Source organism: Schistocerca cancellata, chromosome 1 (genome assembly GCF_023864275.1).
Source record: "Schistocerca cancellata isolate TAMUIC-IGC-003103 chromosome 1, iqSchCanc2.1, whole genome shotgun sequence".
In the NCBI taxonomy this organism is placed as follows: domain Eukaryota; kingdom Metazoa; phylum Arthropoda; class Insecta; order Orthoptera; family Acrididae; genus Schistocerca; species Schistocerca cancellata.
The window spans coordinates 81,117,653-81,133,903 of record NC_064626.1 but is presented as its reverse complement, the minus strand read 5'-3'; the positions used below and the strand labels follow the sequence as shown (position 1 = coordinate 81,133,903).

Genomic DNA, 16,251 nt, shown 5'->3' with positions numbered 1-16,251 from the left:
TACCCGTGTTTAAACAGTTATTTATAAATAGATGTTAATGCCGAAACTCACTATTCACGCGTATGCACTATCAGAAAAGCCATCCCTTGTTATATCTTTAAAAGTACATTATAGGTAAAGCTTATTTACAAAATCATCTACATACAGGTATACGAGGGGAATTCAAAAAGTAAAGGTACATTTGTGAAAAGTTGTACTTATTCTGATGATAGAAAACTGAAACATGTGTTATTTTTCTACGTTAACATCCCTCGACTTCAATGCAGTTTTCCCGACGTTTTACGAGTTTCTTTTTTTTTCTTTTATTTTTTTATTTAATCAGAAAATATGTTTATCGGTTGCATCTGTAACCAATTTTGCACCACAGCAATGATGTCTTCATCACTTTCAAATCTTCTTCCCTGTAGTGCTTCCGTTAAGGGTCCAAACATGTGAAAATCGCTTGGAGCCAGGTCTGGACTGTATGGTGGATGTTCCAGCACCTTGAATCTCAACTCCTTTATTGCGTCGGCTGTCCGTTTGGCAGAATGTGGGTGAGCGTTATCTTGCTGCAGGATGACATCTCTTCAGAGTTTACCACGACGTTTGGATCTGATTGCAGGTTTTAGTTTCGTATGCAACACATCACATCCACCATACAATACAGACCTGACTCTAAAGCCTCGTTTACGCTGGAGAGATGTCTTGCAACATTGTGGCATGCTACGGAAATGTGGCGTGCGTCGTCTTGTCATTTAGTTCTAAATATTTTGAAATGCTTACCTACTACATAACACTTCTTCAAAATTAATAACCAAACATATTAATAGTAAGACTGTATTAAAAACTTTCAGTGTTCGGCTCCGCAAATTTAAATTATATGTAAAGTTTTACTCCAGTGCGTGGGAAATAAACATCCCAGGTTGGGATGCATAAACTAAAACCAGAGGAGGGGATGGTCTGATGCAGAGGGGGGGGGGGGGGGGGGGGGGGGGGGGGGGGAATTCCCCCCCCCCCAATCGCCCCCCTGCAAAACGCACACTGCTCCTAATGCCACTTGGTGCACGGATATTTTTATCCATCCACTTAGATGTAAGTAGCGTATTATACAAGTATTTAAATTTATGAAGTGTATCATTTGTAATTTTAAATGTGTATGCATAGAAACTACATTCCCCTGCTTACATGTAAATTGATTTGTTCTATGTTTTGTGCATAAGTTACCTCGGTGACATCAGGACCAATAAAAATACAATACCTACACAAGAATTCTCAAATGCCCATCCGGTCTTGATGGAGTAGTCAAACAAAGCCTTCTCACAATGCCCTTTCTTTCTTCATCATTTCCTACGCTGATCCTTCCCTTTACTTCAGATGTAGGGACTTTGTTTGTACAAGTATAAAATTCGTATAAGGGAAGGACTACTTGCTAGACACAAGTACAGTGCAACCGGAAGTGAGTGGCAAATGCCCACAGCAAATCTGACTCCACATGTCACATGTTGTTGCACCTGTGGAACCAGTCAGCAAGACCGAGAGGGTGGCACAAGTAGTGGAAAAGCTTGCTGGCACCTAAGAAGCATCCCAGATGCAGTAGCGTACACAGGTAGGAAACTGTGTCCACCTGCAACTGCGTGGAACAACACGGGGACCTGCAAGAGAGGATGAATGAATGAATAATAAATGAATGAGTGCTCGGATCTCTAGTTATGAACCAGTACAAGTCAGATGACTTTTAGTCACTGTTGATTTATTTACAGCCACTGCCAACCTTAACCATCAAAGAATGCCACCTTTTCGAGAACTGATAGATGATTTATACCGAAAAGCACCATTACAATAAAGCAGTCAGTTTTGATTACACTAAACATTTCTGTATTCATTACATCCGTGTGTGTACTTACGTAACTGTTCAGTATGAAGTACAAAGCACAGGTACAAAAGCTGCACTGCACTTACTCCTTCCACATCAGACCACTCCCTATCGCAACCTATGTGGTACAGCATAACTAGCTTGCTTACTTACTTACTTTGGTCTCCAACTCTCTCCCCCCCTGCCACAATTAGCACTTGAGATCATTTACAGATGGTCCAAATTTTCTCCGAGTAGCCGGTAAAGGTTTATATGGTCCATAAACAGAAGACACAGTCTCACCCTGAGCTCTGGGTAACCCCATTCCTTTTGTAATGACACAACACTAGGCAGATGGGTTTGATACTGTAAAGCAGGCCATTTACAGCAATATGCTGACCTAGTAGTGTATCACAGCACTCGACGGGCATTGCCATCTACCTGCAGGTCAGTCCCTCGATGATCACAGAAATCGTGGGACACTCTGGCATGTGGCATACGTGACTTCAGTAGCTGTGATGCCACAACAATCCTGTTTCAGTGCAAATAAATACTGACCATTCAGCCAGGCTACGACGTGTCACAGCAGTGAGTCATCAAATGTCACAGTGTTAGCTTCTGCTAAAGATCACTTCCAATACACTATCATCCTGCCTGCCAAGGGGGTCCAGCTGCTGCCCGATGGGCTGCAGGTTGAACTGAAGCTCTCCTGGACATTGAGCTACTGGGGCCCTGATCAGTGCTAGGTGCCACCAGCCAGCCACTGGTCCAGTGGTCACTCCCTGGATACCTGTGTCTGACACCTGACGCAGGTGTGTAGGAGTGTGTTCCTCATTCAGCAAGCAGTGACAGCCTGTCTCATCAGTCCCGACGCAGCTCGGCCGAGACTGTCTACAACACAAAGTTGTGCCATGCCTGGGCCTAGGGATGCTGGTTATTGCACAAACAACCGGTTTTGGTTATATATTTTTTTTTCACGGGCAGTTTAAACTGAGCGTTAAAACCTCTCAAGATAATGGGTTTCTGAAATAACCAATTTTCAGTTTTTTATTCCTGTTATTTCCTGTAATAAACGCAGAAATTGAACAAAAATTGAAAAATTTTGAGTCCCTCAGTTTCGAGACAAATGCAATCAAAACACTAAATTAACTAGGCAAATAAAAGAAACTTAGCCCATCCACCATTTTCTGCTTTTCTTGAAAAATGCTAAGTGTTTGAATACTACAAAAACACCCCGGTATTCTCCTATTGATTCTGCACCAAAGGATGAAAACTGAGTTTGAAGAACTCTATTTTTGAAGTTAATATGTCCAGTTTCAAATCCTACAAGCAGATAAAGACATATTATGTAGATACAGGCAACAGATCAGCTACTTTCTATTTTTATTGTAAACTACAAATGAATTGTGCTGTTTTAAGTTTTCTCCTTATATGGTGTTGCAAGTTTGTTGTGACTCCACCCATTCTTAATCTTTTAAAGCAAATGAGGTATTGTACTTCATTGATACCACACTTCATAAAATGCTTACGGAGTGTGGATGGTGCCATTCTGTAATGCAATTAATGTCTTACAACAACAGGGAGAAACTACCATACAGACCAGGTGGAACAAATATGGCACTCTGTATGTATACACACACACCATCCAATAGGCTATGCCACATGGTAACAGGTACATTATTGTCTCAGCAATGCTGTACCAATTCTTATGCCATAATTATGTTTGTTGCTCATTTCTGTCAGCATTGGTATTAAAGTATCACTGATCACTTTTCCCATTTTCCCTAGTAACGCAATGGAAATTTCATGAATTAAAATTACGCATTTTTAAAAAAGATTTATTTAAAAACCAATAATTTAGCACCATTGCTATGGCTAATTGATATTTTGTTTTTTCTCCCAGTTATTAGTAAAAAATAAAAAACATCAGTTGTAACTGAGACCAAACAGACACCAGTTATTCAGAACTAAAATACCTTATCGGTTTTAAGATGTCCATTTTCCCCATCCATACCTGGGCCACACTCAGCATACCAGCAGCCACTGTCTTACTGCAATACTTTGCTGCCACAGGGTCCATTGATTGAGGCTCACTTTATGGTCACTGCCAGATGAAGACTTGAGCTTGTAATAAATTAATAAAGGGATTCTATTACCTTTGAGTTGCTTCTGACTCATTCTGATTCACTTCTCCACCAGAGCATACCCAAACCCTCAACACTTTTTAAAAGGGATGGCTGTTTCAGATGCCTGTTGACCAGTGCACTTCGAGTATTAGCATTGCTTCTTCTGTCCTCTAAGTGACATTGCAGTCTTCAAGCATGACAGGCATAGACAGAGTATTTTGTAAGGCATGTGAGACTGTAATTAAGGTATATGCACTTACATCTACAGTACTATTGCATAGCCACCTTACAATGTGTCGTGTGTTACTCTGGGTACCTTTCCAGATGTGATTACAAATGGTGCTCAGGAATGACTAACTGTAGCCTCAGTATGAGCTCAAAATTTTTCTGATCCAACAATAATGAACAATTCATGGGGTAAATCTGGGATGAATTAATGTGTTGCTTTATTGTCCTCAGAATGTGTTTTCTCAGAACTTTAACAGTAGCCCTGGCTGAGATGCACAATGACCATCTTGTAATTTCTGCCAATGGAGGTGATGAGTGTTTCTGTGATGGTCTCAAGCTTATGAGCAATACTCAAGAACTGGTTGAATAAATGAACCACATTACCTTTGGATTCACCATTGCACTTCAGTCTAGCATGTCTTTCCACCTTTTTTGTTTGGTGCACTTTAAATCAAATCAGACTATTTTCAGTGATTTAGTGCCAATCATGGAATCAAACAATGATGGATCATTATTACTACTTACATTAGTTCATTTTGAAGATCATCTCCCAGTCCTTGCACCAAGTGCTGCATTTCTGCAGGTTTTCTTGCCTTCTGCAAAAAATTCCTTGTGTTGACAATCTTCAGTATGACAGCACCACACAAAAACAACCTCTTACAGCTTGCTATATCATCCATCATGTCATTTATTATGCTGAGCAGAGTAACTGCCCTATAATACTTTCTTGGGGTGTGGTCAAAGCTGCGCTGGATCTCACGGATAGAGACTCAAGTTGCACAAGGTCACTGTTTATGGATTCTGTGTTGACTTCTGCAAAATGTTATGTCAGAGTAGGCGAATGAATAACGGCACTTCCCCTGCTGTGCGATGGCCATGCACCACTAACACTGTCACTCCCTGCATAGCTACATGCTGTGCTATATTCCATGCCCTAGCTTCCAGTTGTAGTTGTTTTAAGGTTTACCTGAGTGACACTATTTTTTAGTCAACACAAAATTAATCACTGTAGCTTTAAAAAGCATCAAATTTTCTAAACCTGTTATTACATATTTTGGCAGGCTGGTGTCTATAAACTTCTCAATATAGAATAATCTGAAGTGTTTCATTTTTTCCCTTCAGGGAGATCACATTGTCATAAGGTGGTGGATTTCAAGAGCAGTGTATTTTTCAAGAACAAGACGAAACATTAATTTATTCAAAATTTCAGTATACCGAGATTCTCTCTCTTATGCATTTCATTTTTATAGGTATTGCATCTTTAGCTTACTTCAGATCTTATTATGCCAATCTCGAGGGAAGGTGTGATAAATTAGCGTTGGCACGTACCAAGCAATGGGTTTTGCAGAAGTTGTGCTGAAAGAAAAATCACCCTTCTGGCTGTCTTGATTAGCTGTTTTAAATTTTCTTGAGGAATACACTAGTGTGGTATAGAAAAACGATGGGAAGGTGACTGGAGTATAACAGATGAATGAGTAAAATCTTGCTGTTAAAATTGACTAAATAGGATCACTACTCTAATGGATGAAATATACAACTGGCAATAACTCTCTCTACAATGTACCTTGTACTTGTATGTACTATCACATTCAAGCACAGAGACAGTGACAATCCCTTGCTATTCTATCACCTTACAAAATCAATGTACTACAAATACCATGTCGGTAACACAATTTTGAAATGATGTACAGAGCCTCAATAGGATTGTGACTTGTTTTGGCGGATTCAGTGATGCAAGAATATTTAAGGAAATAATTATAAATTTCTGTTCTACTGTGTGTCCTTGATGTACTTCTTCCCATTGTTTGTCCAGTAATTTGTCTCTGAAAATGATGGCTGCATGACCTTTTCTAATTCTATGAAGATTACTTTTCACCTTTTTAGCCAAACCAAATAGACTAGGGTGATTTGTTGCTGAAATGGACAGAAAAATCCTGTATTAATGGGCTCTTGTGTATTTCATGAAATACTGTTTGATTTAGAAACAAATTATAAATTGATGTTGCCATCTCCTCCTATTAATTATGTTACCATGGAGGAGAAAATCAAGCTGGGCCTCTGTAACTACAAGTGCCCTCAACCAGTACTATCTTGGGCGCAGTAACATCCCTAGTTACTTTTACTATATCCTACTGGTACTCTCTCTGCTATTGAAGCACAGCAATCCAAGTGCTTTTCAATATTATACTCATTTCAAGCTATGGCTTTGAACTTGATTCCACTTTGTGTGTGTATAGCCACTCCACTTTTCCTTATATTATGTCTACAATAATGTAATACTAACTTGGATTCACACAGGTGCAGCTGTCCAATTTCTGTGTCCTATAATTTATCTTATGCTATGGGTAACACATCTGTAGAATTACCTTTCGATTTTTTAATTTCCTGTAGTTATACGAGAAGATCATCTTTCTCATTTAACAGGTTACTCATCTTCTGATGAAAAAGTCACAAGCATTTTGATTTTTTCACCCTGTGTAGCTGCCCAATCTGCTGTTTTCTGTTCCTCCACTCATTATTGCAACTATGTATATAATGCTTTGGCAGCTGTCTCTAGGAGACATTTACCTTAAAAAGGGGATAATGGAAATATTGAAAACCACAGGGATTAAATAGACAATGCTCTGGCTACCCTGAATTCTTCATGCAGGTAACCTCTTACATGGAATATTCAGGGGTAGACCCTACCATGTGAGGGGTGATGCATTGTAACGATCCCCGCCCTGTTGAGTGGCTCTTGAAGCTCTATACTTAAATGTTTGACATAACACTTCATTCACATCTTGTTTCTTTCTGAAAGAGTGACACAATCTCTGCAATAGTGTGTGAGAATTTTCAGGTATGTGCCTTTTGCATATTTTACTGTGTAGATAAGGTTGCAGTCAGGACTGCTTCCCCATCAACAGGGCATAAAGTCACATGCCCACTGCTCAGTGGTAAAGTACTGTCAGACAATTTAAGTCATTAGTCTTTTAGGGTAGCTAACTTTTCTTATGCTCCATATCTACCATTTAGCTGGTATCATGTAAGTGGGGGAAGTAATGTTGTTCTTGCTTGGTGTCTCAAATTTATTACCTGTACAGCAAAGGGCTTTGTCATAGTGCTTGAAATATTACTATGTAAGAAAAGCAACAGTAAAACACACATTAGAAAAAAAATCTTTATTTTCATTATGAAGCACAGCATATATATATATATAAGCTCAAGTTTTCCAAAACTTATACCCGATGAAAGACATTATTCCTCTCCAACAGTACGCACAACAATTTTAGTGTCATAATCTCATTTTCCTTGTACAATTCTAACATGTAAAATCAGAATTTTCTCCTATATGATCGTGTACAATGTACATACAGAAAAGAGTTCACAAAATATCATTTACGCAGTTTTTGCAACTGTGGTGCCGAAATCTTAACTTTTCCTGGTATGTTCCTGGACAGGTCTTCATCCTTAACACTTTTTATCAAGTCCTTCTCTCTTGCAGTTGTGGTATGATCTTTGAGAAACACGTTGAGCGCAGTTTTGGCAGCCTTTCCTCTCTTGCCTGTTCCTGGTGTTATTTTTACTTTGAACCTGCAAATATAGTTAAGACTATAAATAAAATAGTGTAATTTTACTGACCAATTTTTCATCTTATCTGTCTCACTGTAATGCATAAATTATGGAATATTACACAAGGCACTGAAAATACTGTTGGGGTACAAGTCCCATCTCTACTGGAACTACATAACAAAATATCCTGAGGACTTATCTTGTTCTAGACTTGATCAGATGGCTATTCTGAGAAGAAAATTCACTGTGCATTTCAATTCAAAAGTATCAAACATTGTAGGCATTCACATAACATGGAAAACTCAACTAGAATAGCCTTCCTGCTTTGTATTTGTGTGTGTGTGTGTGTGTGTTTTTCTCCAAGAAATGCAGAATTAAATGCGTCTCCCGTTACCAAATTCTGTAAAAGACAATCTTGTAATCTTGGACTAAGGGGGGCCACTAGTATATAAGACACTTTGTCAGAATGGGGAATCAAGCACTGGCCAAACATGTAACACCTTTTAAGAAGAATGCTAAGAATAAAGACAACATGACAGACTAGATCAGCCAGAAAAAAATCTGCTTTTGCCAACCCTTGCTTAGATACAGAGCAGAGTATGAATTCTTAGATATCAAGATCCTTTAGCATCAATTAAAGAAGCAGTTGAAATACATGTAGAGAACAAAGTAATCAACAGGGATACACAGTATCAGTGTTGGCAGTGTTATGACAACAGGTATATTAACAGCAGTCACAGCCATGTTCATAGTACTTGTCTTTAACCACGTAATGTGTCTGGCCAATGTAAAATCTGCTATTCTCACAAGGCCTCTTATATACCACAAGTTGAGCCTTTATATTTCCAAATTTTCGACATTCATGCATTAGAAAACAGGGATAAGAAACAAAGGAAGTACATCTGTTGAAAGAGTGAGGAAAAGCTACTATAAACTTTGGACCTGGAGACACAAAAAGTTCAAGTAGTCACACAGAAAGGGTGAAGAAATTTTAAAATTTATGTTCCCTCAGTGTTGCGTACGAAAGAGTAAACATGTCATATTACGGTGTTATTCTTGTACTGATTAATGTTATAAAAGATGTTATTCTGCAAACCCATGTTTTAATTATGTATTGTATACATTTCTCTCTGTTTGTATTTTTGTTTCTTCTGTTTCAGGCATTTGTTGGACTGTGGGCAGTTTTGGAGGCACAGCAGCCAATGCTATGACTTCAGCGGTAGTGCAACAGTGTGTCCTCATTGCCACCCATAGCTTAAGGAATACACTAGATGGAAGAATCTGTGAAATCAAATTAACAAAGGAGAAGAAGAGAACATCGATCTTGAATTTATGATTAGTCAGTCTTCAGTAACAAAAAAAGTCTTACTATAGTCTCTTATGAGACATCATTCATTGTGTGCCCAAGGCTGGCAATAAATTTTGACAATGCTAACTTCAAGTCTATTGATTTCAGTAAATGGGATAAGCAACTATTTTGTAGTGTACTACGGGTCAAGAACTGTATGAGAGTACTGTACGACCAAGCATGGTCAAAGTCGCCATAGTTTAACTGTAGCACTCCACAACACAAATAATCTGTACTGTACTAAACAGTTGAGGTCTCTCACCATTCAAGTCATCTATATATTAAAGTTCCTTAACTCTAAAAACAGAGACTAGCTCCAACATGCTTTTGGCTCACACTACCTTCAACTGTGTTTCTTTAAGTTACAAGCCTGTAGTACTGTTCTGTTTTGGTAGCTTATAAGAAGTTCTTCTCTATTGAAAATATTTTTAATATTAATTTTTTATTTTAGTTTTGAATAAAATGCTTAATAGATACTGACTTGTAGTTAAGTAGTGTAGTGTACGGCGCTACAACGGGTACTGCAAATAGTAGTTCATCTTCTGGAAGGGGGCAACCAGTGAGAGAATCCAACATGTCCACTTCAGCTGCCACCGTCACTTCCACTTCTTCCGCTGCACCTCCACCATCAGATTCATCCCCACCATGCTCCTGATTGCTAGGCTTGGGTGCCGGGCGCGGCCGACTCTTCTGTTCGGCTTGCTGCCGTTCAGCAGAAGCTACAACTCCATTAGTGCCTTTACTTTTCTGATTCTTTCCTTTAGCATCCTTTGCAGATTTTTTACCCTTTTTGCTGTCCTTTGGAGAGCCCGCTGACTGAAAAAATATTCAGAGAATTCATGTGCAGAATGTGTGTAAAAGATACATCACTGTAAATCACTAATGTAATTCTGGAAGTAGGATAATACTTACTTGCAAAATTTCCATGCGTAGCTTTCTTTCTTCTTCATCTTGATCCTTATACTTTTCTTTAATTTTCTTCAGTTTTGCTCTCTGTCCTCGTTTCAACTGTTGCTGAGACTTGTTACCAGATTTTGAGTCAGAATCTTCAGCAACTACACAATAATGATAATTACTTCAACATTACATGGATCAAATGCAACTAACTTGTGACAAAAATTACAGAGATTAATGATAACTATTGATACTGCACTTGTACATAATAATACTACTTTATTTTCATAGGGATGAGCCATACCATCTTAGTAGTAGTACAAAAGAAAGAACGGTTGCATTTTTTAAATTTTGCTTTACCTTCATTTTTCTGTTGTGTTGGTTTCTGCTTTCTGTTTTGATGCCTGCTAGCCATTTTCTGATCATCCGTATCATTTACACCATTCTGAGGTTTATTTACTACATGAAGATTCAATCTGAAATAGTGATTAAAGCAATTAAAGTCAACTTTGCTGATAACTATGATACTTTCATTGTGTTTATCCCTTTTGCTTGCCTGTTAAGACTGTGCTCAATTTTGAGTTCCACATCAGGAAACATTGGTTGCCCCTCTGCATTATCTTCCTCATTTGGTGCATCACTATCATTCATATCTCCCTTGGCTGCTTCAACAGCTTCAATCTCTTTTGTGCTTTCATCAGCCTGTAGGTCTTCTGCATCTTCATTGTTTTCCTGGGAAACTGCTTCATCATGTTTCTCATGAGAATTGTCTCCATCTCCTAAAATAACACACAACATGCAGAAATCACAAACAGAAAAAAAGACCACTAAAATTTTTATGAGAAAAAAAATTCTACTTATGGAGTGGAGAACAGATAAGCTTCCATCAATAGCACGAGAGAGAGAGAGAGAGAGAGAGAGAGAGAGAGAGAGAGAGAGAGAGAGAGAGAGAGAGAGGGGGGGGGGGGGAATTCCGACTTTCAGAACTAGGGAGTTCTTCATTTGACTGAAGACAGGAGAGAGTTGGAGGGGGGAAAACAAGGATAACCAAGAATGTTCTGAAAATGCAAAGTCATACTTCTGAATGATATGAATCCCACAAGATACCACAGGGAACTTCTGTTAAGTCTGGAAGTAGGAAATCAGGTACTGACATAAGTAAAGATGTGGCATGGGGACATGAACCATGCTCACATAGCTGTCAGTTGAGCAATTGCCTGCAAAAGACAAAGTTCCCGGGTCCAAGTTCTGGTCCAACACACAATTTTATTCTGCCAGGAAGTTTCAAATGAATACAATGGTAATGGATGAAAGATTAGGGTTTAATGCCCCATCAACAATGAAGACATTCGAGTATGAGCACATATTCAGATTGGGGAAGGTAATAGGCAGTTGCTGCTTCAAAGGAAACATCCTGGCACTGGCTTTAGGTGATCAAGGTAAACCTAAATCTAGATGGCCAGACAGGACTTTGGACCCCACTCCTATTGAACACAAGTATAGTGTAATGTGGAGGGGGAAAAAAACACTGAGCTTGATAGCAAGTGATAATCTATAGAGGAGTGTCATTAAATCATACAATGGAAAATCCAGGAAGGAATGTAACAATATTATAAAAAGGAAGGTTGTTACACATCACATAGTGGAGATACTGAGTTACAGATAGGGACAAAAAAACTGTCACAAATAAAGCTTTTGGCCATTAAGGCCTTTTGTCAACAACACACAAACACACACATATATGACTGCAGTCGCAAGCAACTGAAACCAGTGGTGATTTCAGTTGCCTGAGACTGCAGAGAGAGAGAGAGAGAGAGAGAGAGAGAGAGAGAGAGAGAGAGAGAGAGTGTGTGTGTGTGTGTGTGTGTGTGTGTGTGTGTGGTCTATTGTTGGCGAAGGCCTCACTGTGAAAGTCTTTTCGTTGTGCCTATCTGCAACTCAGCATCACCACTATATGAAGAGCATCATTAAATACAGTGAGAGAGAGAAACTTATAAATACACCATTCATATTTCTATCATTTCATATGTGAATTTCTTGGGCCAGAAGGCCACAGAAAACCCAGAGTGATATCCTATGACTTTAAACAAGCTTTGTCATTGTCAGAAATATGTCCGTCAACAAACAGCTGCCATGTGATGTTTTGAATGCACACATGACCAACACAGAAGAAATGCATAATTCTTTGAAAATCCGTGTAAGTACTTCAATCAATACCTTCAAAATTTTCTCTATTGTATCATTTATTAATCCCACTAGTGTAAATAAAGTAATACATCCATAGATTGGTACATATTTATAATTCACATAATGCCATCATGTAGGTGCACATGAAATACATAAGTACTGAGTGTATCTTTTCTGATAGAGTTATTCTAACATCTCAGCCACACACAGCACTTTTACTGATCCTCGGACTTGATAATACACTATGCCAGTAGAGCACTTGCCCACAAAAGGCAAAGGTCCTGAGTTCGAGTCTCACTCCGGCACACAGTTTTAATTTGGCAGGAAGTTTTATATTAGCACACACTCTGCTGCAGGGTAAAAGTTAATTATGGAAACATCCCCCAGGCTGTGGCTAAGCCATGTCTCCATACTAACCTTCCTTCCAGGACTTCTAGTTCTGCAAGATCCACAGGAGAGCTCCTGGGAAGATAGGAGACGAGGTACTGGCAGAAATAAAGCTGTGTACTTTGGTAGATCACTCCATGAAAGCAAAGGTCCTGAGTTCGAGTCTTGGTCCTGCACACAGTTTTAATCTGCCAGGAAGTTTCATATGAGTGCACATTCCACTGCAGAGTGAAAATTCATTATGGAAACCTCTGCCAGGCTGTGGCTAAGCCATGTCTCTGCACTATCCTTCCTTCCAGGAGTGCTACTTCTGCAAGGTTTGCAGGAGAGCTTCTGTTTAGTCTGGCAGGTAGGAGATGAGATACTGGCAGAAGTAAAGCTGTGAGGATGGGTCGTAAATTGTGCTTGGGTAGCCCTGTTGGTTGAGCACTTGCCCGTGAAAGGCAAAGGTTTTGAATTTGAGTGTCGGTCTGGCACACAGTATTAATCCGCCAGAAAGTTTCAAATGAAACTTCATCCACGAATGAGCTCAAGGTATCCAAAATGAATGTGGGCACATGTTAAAGACCCCCACCTGTAGATCATGTGACCAGTCAAGACGTACTACACCAAACTGCTGAACAATTTGAAGTCAGTCACAACCAAACGCAGTAAAGCACAGATTTTAGGCACTTTTTTTTTAATGATTTGAAGCCAGTCACAATGAAATGCAGGAAAGCAGGGGTTTTGGACACATTTTTTGGAAATGAGAGGTCCAATTTCAAAAAAATCACCATCAAAGAAAACTAAAAATGTGAATCTGGTCAGAGAAGAGTATTTTGACAGCAGAATCCCCGTGAGTGGCTCAATGGCCCAGATACTACCACACTGATTAGAATGGCCAAGAAGAGAGAAGACGTACTCCATGGTGGTCAGCAACCTCCAGTAAGGAGACAGCACTAAGAAAGGGAGTAGTACAGGAAAATCAAATGCATGTTAGAGTGTTAACCTACTTTTAAATAAACTTCTGGTTTCTTCTTGACTTTCCTTTCAGTATCATGGATCATTTTTAGAACAGACATAAGTAGTCAATTTATATTACAGCAAATTATAATTTCATATGAATGTAAATACAAAGAGTGGTGGTTGTTTGATTTGGCCTTGATTTTTACAAAGAAAACTGCCACCACTTTCACATTTTATGTTAAATGATCTGAAAATTCAAATCAGTTGAGGGAGAATTGCATGTTTTGAAAGTTTGTTGGAAACCAGTGAATGGTTCTGCATATACTGTAGAAGACTATCAACTTAAACAGTTTGTATATTGTTTTAAATTGTTCAGTTTAAAATTCAATTTTTGTCCAACATAGGTGACACGTCCCTTTGCATGCAGCTGCAATCTCTGTTAGCTCCATGATTAATATGGTTCATGATGAACACTTGTTTAAATAAACTAAAGACAGCAAAACAGCGTTTAGATCACTTCTGGACAAATGAAAACATGGGGAAAGGGAAAGGTATTTCATTTGTAAGTTACAGGATGCCTGCACATTACAATAATTGGATTAGCTTCTTGAGGAATTAATGAAATAGATGGCTACACAGGAGTGTATTTTAATGATGGGCCATTGATGCTTCCAATATATTCTGCAAAACCCACAGGCCACGCCTGTGCATTAGCGGAGACATGACCTTCAGACTGTTACTTGCAGTTCTTGAAACCAGTAATCCCACCTCCCCAACTGGGCACATATGAACAGATTTCTGTGATACGCTATGTTCAGAGACTCCAGGAGCTTTCCCATTGTTCTCACCTGACAGAAGATTTTAACTGCGTCAATTATTGTGAAGTACTGTACTAATGACCATACTTAAAAATTTGTAAAATTGTACCAAAAAAGATCTTTTTTGTGGACACTGATCCATGAATATTAATGACAGTGAAATTTGGTTTCGCACGATAGAGTGGATCAGGTTATGGTTGTGGAGGGGGCCATAATCAGTTACTGTTAGTGGCACAAAACACACAAACTTTCATTTTCCTAAGAACCACTTAATTACACATTACCTTAAACGGATCTAATATGCCTGAAGGCCTAGTTAAGAAAACTTGCGATACCTCCTGGGCTGAAGTCCCAAAACCACACCAAAAACAAGAACGGCTGAAGGCCTCAACACACATTATAAAAAAATTGCTTTAAAGAATACATGTAGCTGAAGACCTTATTTAAAAAAAAATATTTCATGTAAATACTCGGCTGAAGGCCACACAAAAAACATTGAACAACTCAGGGGTATAGGGCCTGGATGACAAGAATTTCAGATGGAACAAACTTTCAAAATTTTAGTTATAAAACAAATCAATCTTCAAATTTTTAATTTAAGTTGGTTGAAGGCCTCGCACAGTACCTCAAACTCAAAGGATAATCACAATCTAAAATCAACAGAACAGTGGTGCTCAGAAGTGTTCCGAGGGTTGGCCTGAGGAGGTAGCTCTAGCGTAAGGTGGAGTGAGACAGGCAGCCAAGAGTAAGGTTAAATAGTCGGATGGCAACCCGACCCAGGGACGGCTGAAGGACCGACAATGGAAAATATGAGCCAAGGATGAAGATAACAGCAGCACTACGTCTTCCAAATTGGCGTCTAAGAACAGCCTAGGCACAAAACCACTGTTAAGAAAAAAATGAAAAACAACTAAAAGGCTGTCAAACTACACGCCGTGCCGGACAGCATACACACTGCCAGAAAACTACACTAATGACCAAGGCAGGTAACTGGGGCGTTAACGGCCACAAGGCAGAAAATACCGCTGGTGCACTTCATTGGTAAGTAACAACCAATTTAATAGTTAAAGACCATACACGAAGACGGCTGCAAAATTTGGCCGACTTCCAACACACCATACATTGCTGCTAGCCGGAACATCCCAGGAAGCAACAACCGACAATGAACAAAGAGATGTCACAGCAGTTGAGGTTTTATAACATGTTAGCTGATCACTCAACTTCAGTGTCCAGGTTCGGTGGGCAACGAACTTAGTAGCTCTCGCAGCTAGCGCCTCACAATCCGATCGCGCATGCATGCTGCCAGCAGTCGCGGCCTGACCTCGCACTGTGGAGACTTCCTTGCTGCTCTGCCACAACCGACCGACTGCCACACACACTACTACGCGGAAATATAGTGGTCACACTAAAGATGGTACCGCAGTACTAGTATCGATAAGTGCTGCTGCTGCCACTGATGGAGGCAAATCAGCAACTCGTTATGGTAGTAACTCAGGGAGAAATAAGACGTCAATCGATTGTGACAAAATGCCAAAGAACAAACAGCATCAACGCGAGCCGGGCATGGCTCAGACAGTAAAAAAAAATGAAGGCACCTAACAGATGGTTTAAATATTTCTATACAATATTCCAACTGTGAACAAAAGAAAACTACAAACATGTGCAACAAAGCTACAAAATTTGAGATCAAGCTTCAGAAAATAGCTCAGAAAAGTGCATACCTTCAAAGAACTGGAGAAAAGGAGGACGAAATGAACAAAGCAACACTATGATGGGTAATAATCAAATGTTACTTGTACTACTGTCTTAAGTTTAACTATGTTAGGTCTATTATTTTACAAGTATTACAAGTTGTTATTTTAGGACCAAGAATAACCTCTTCCTAGCACATCAAACCTTCACAATACAAAGACAACAGCTGGTGTGGAGAAAAAC

The 16,251-nt window shown here is 39.3% G+C and overlaps 1 protein-coding gene across 1 annotated transcript in view; it reads right to left on the bottom strand.

The window, feature by feature from the left end:
• Positions 1 to 7,331: 7,331 nt before the first annotated feature.
• The window catches only part of LOC126165754 (ribosome quality control complex subunit NEMF), a 76,130-nt gene continuing 67,210 nt past the window's right edge, over positions 7,332 to 16,251 (bottom strand). Inside the window, exons 13-17 of the mRNA XM_049920346.1 lie at positions 10,536 to 10,758; positions 10,340 to 10,455; positions 9,998 to 10,140; positions 9,567 to 9,901; positions 7,332 to 7,758 (exon numbers count right to left, since the gene is read on the bottom strand). Of these exons, the coding sequence (XP_049776303.1) occupies positions 7,560 to 7,758; positions 9,567 to 9,901; positions 9,998 to 10,140; positions 10,340 to 10,455; positions 10,536 to 10,758 (1,016 nt within the window). The 3' untranslated portion in view covers positions 7,332 to 7,559. The remainder of the gene's footprint in view (positions 7,759 to 9,566; positions 9,902 to 9,997; positions 10,141 to 10,339; positions 10,456 to 10,535; positions 10,759 to 16,251) is intronic.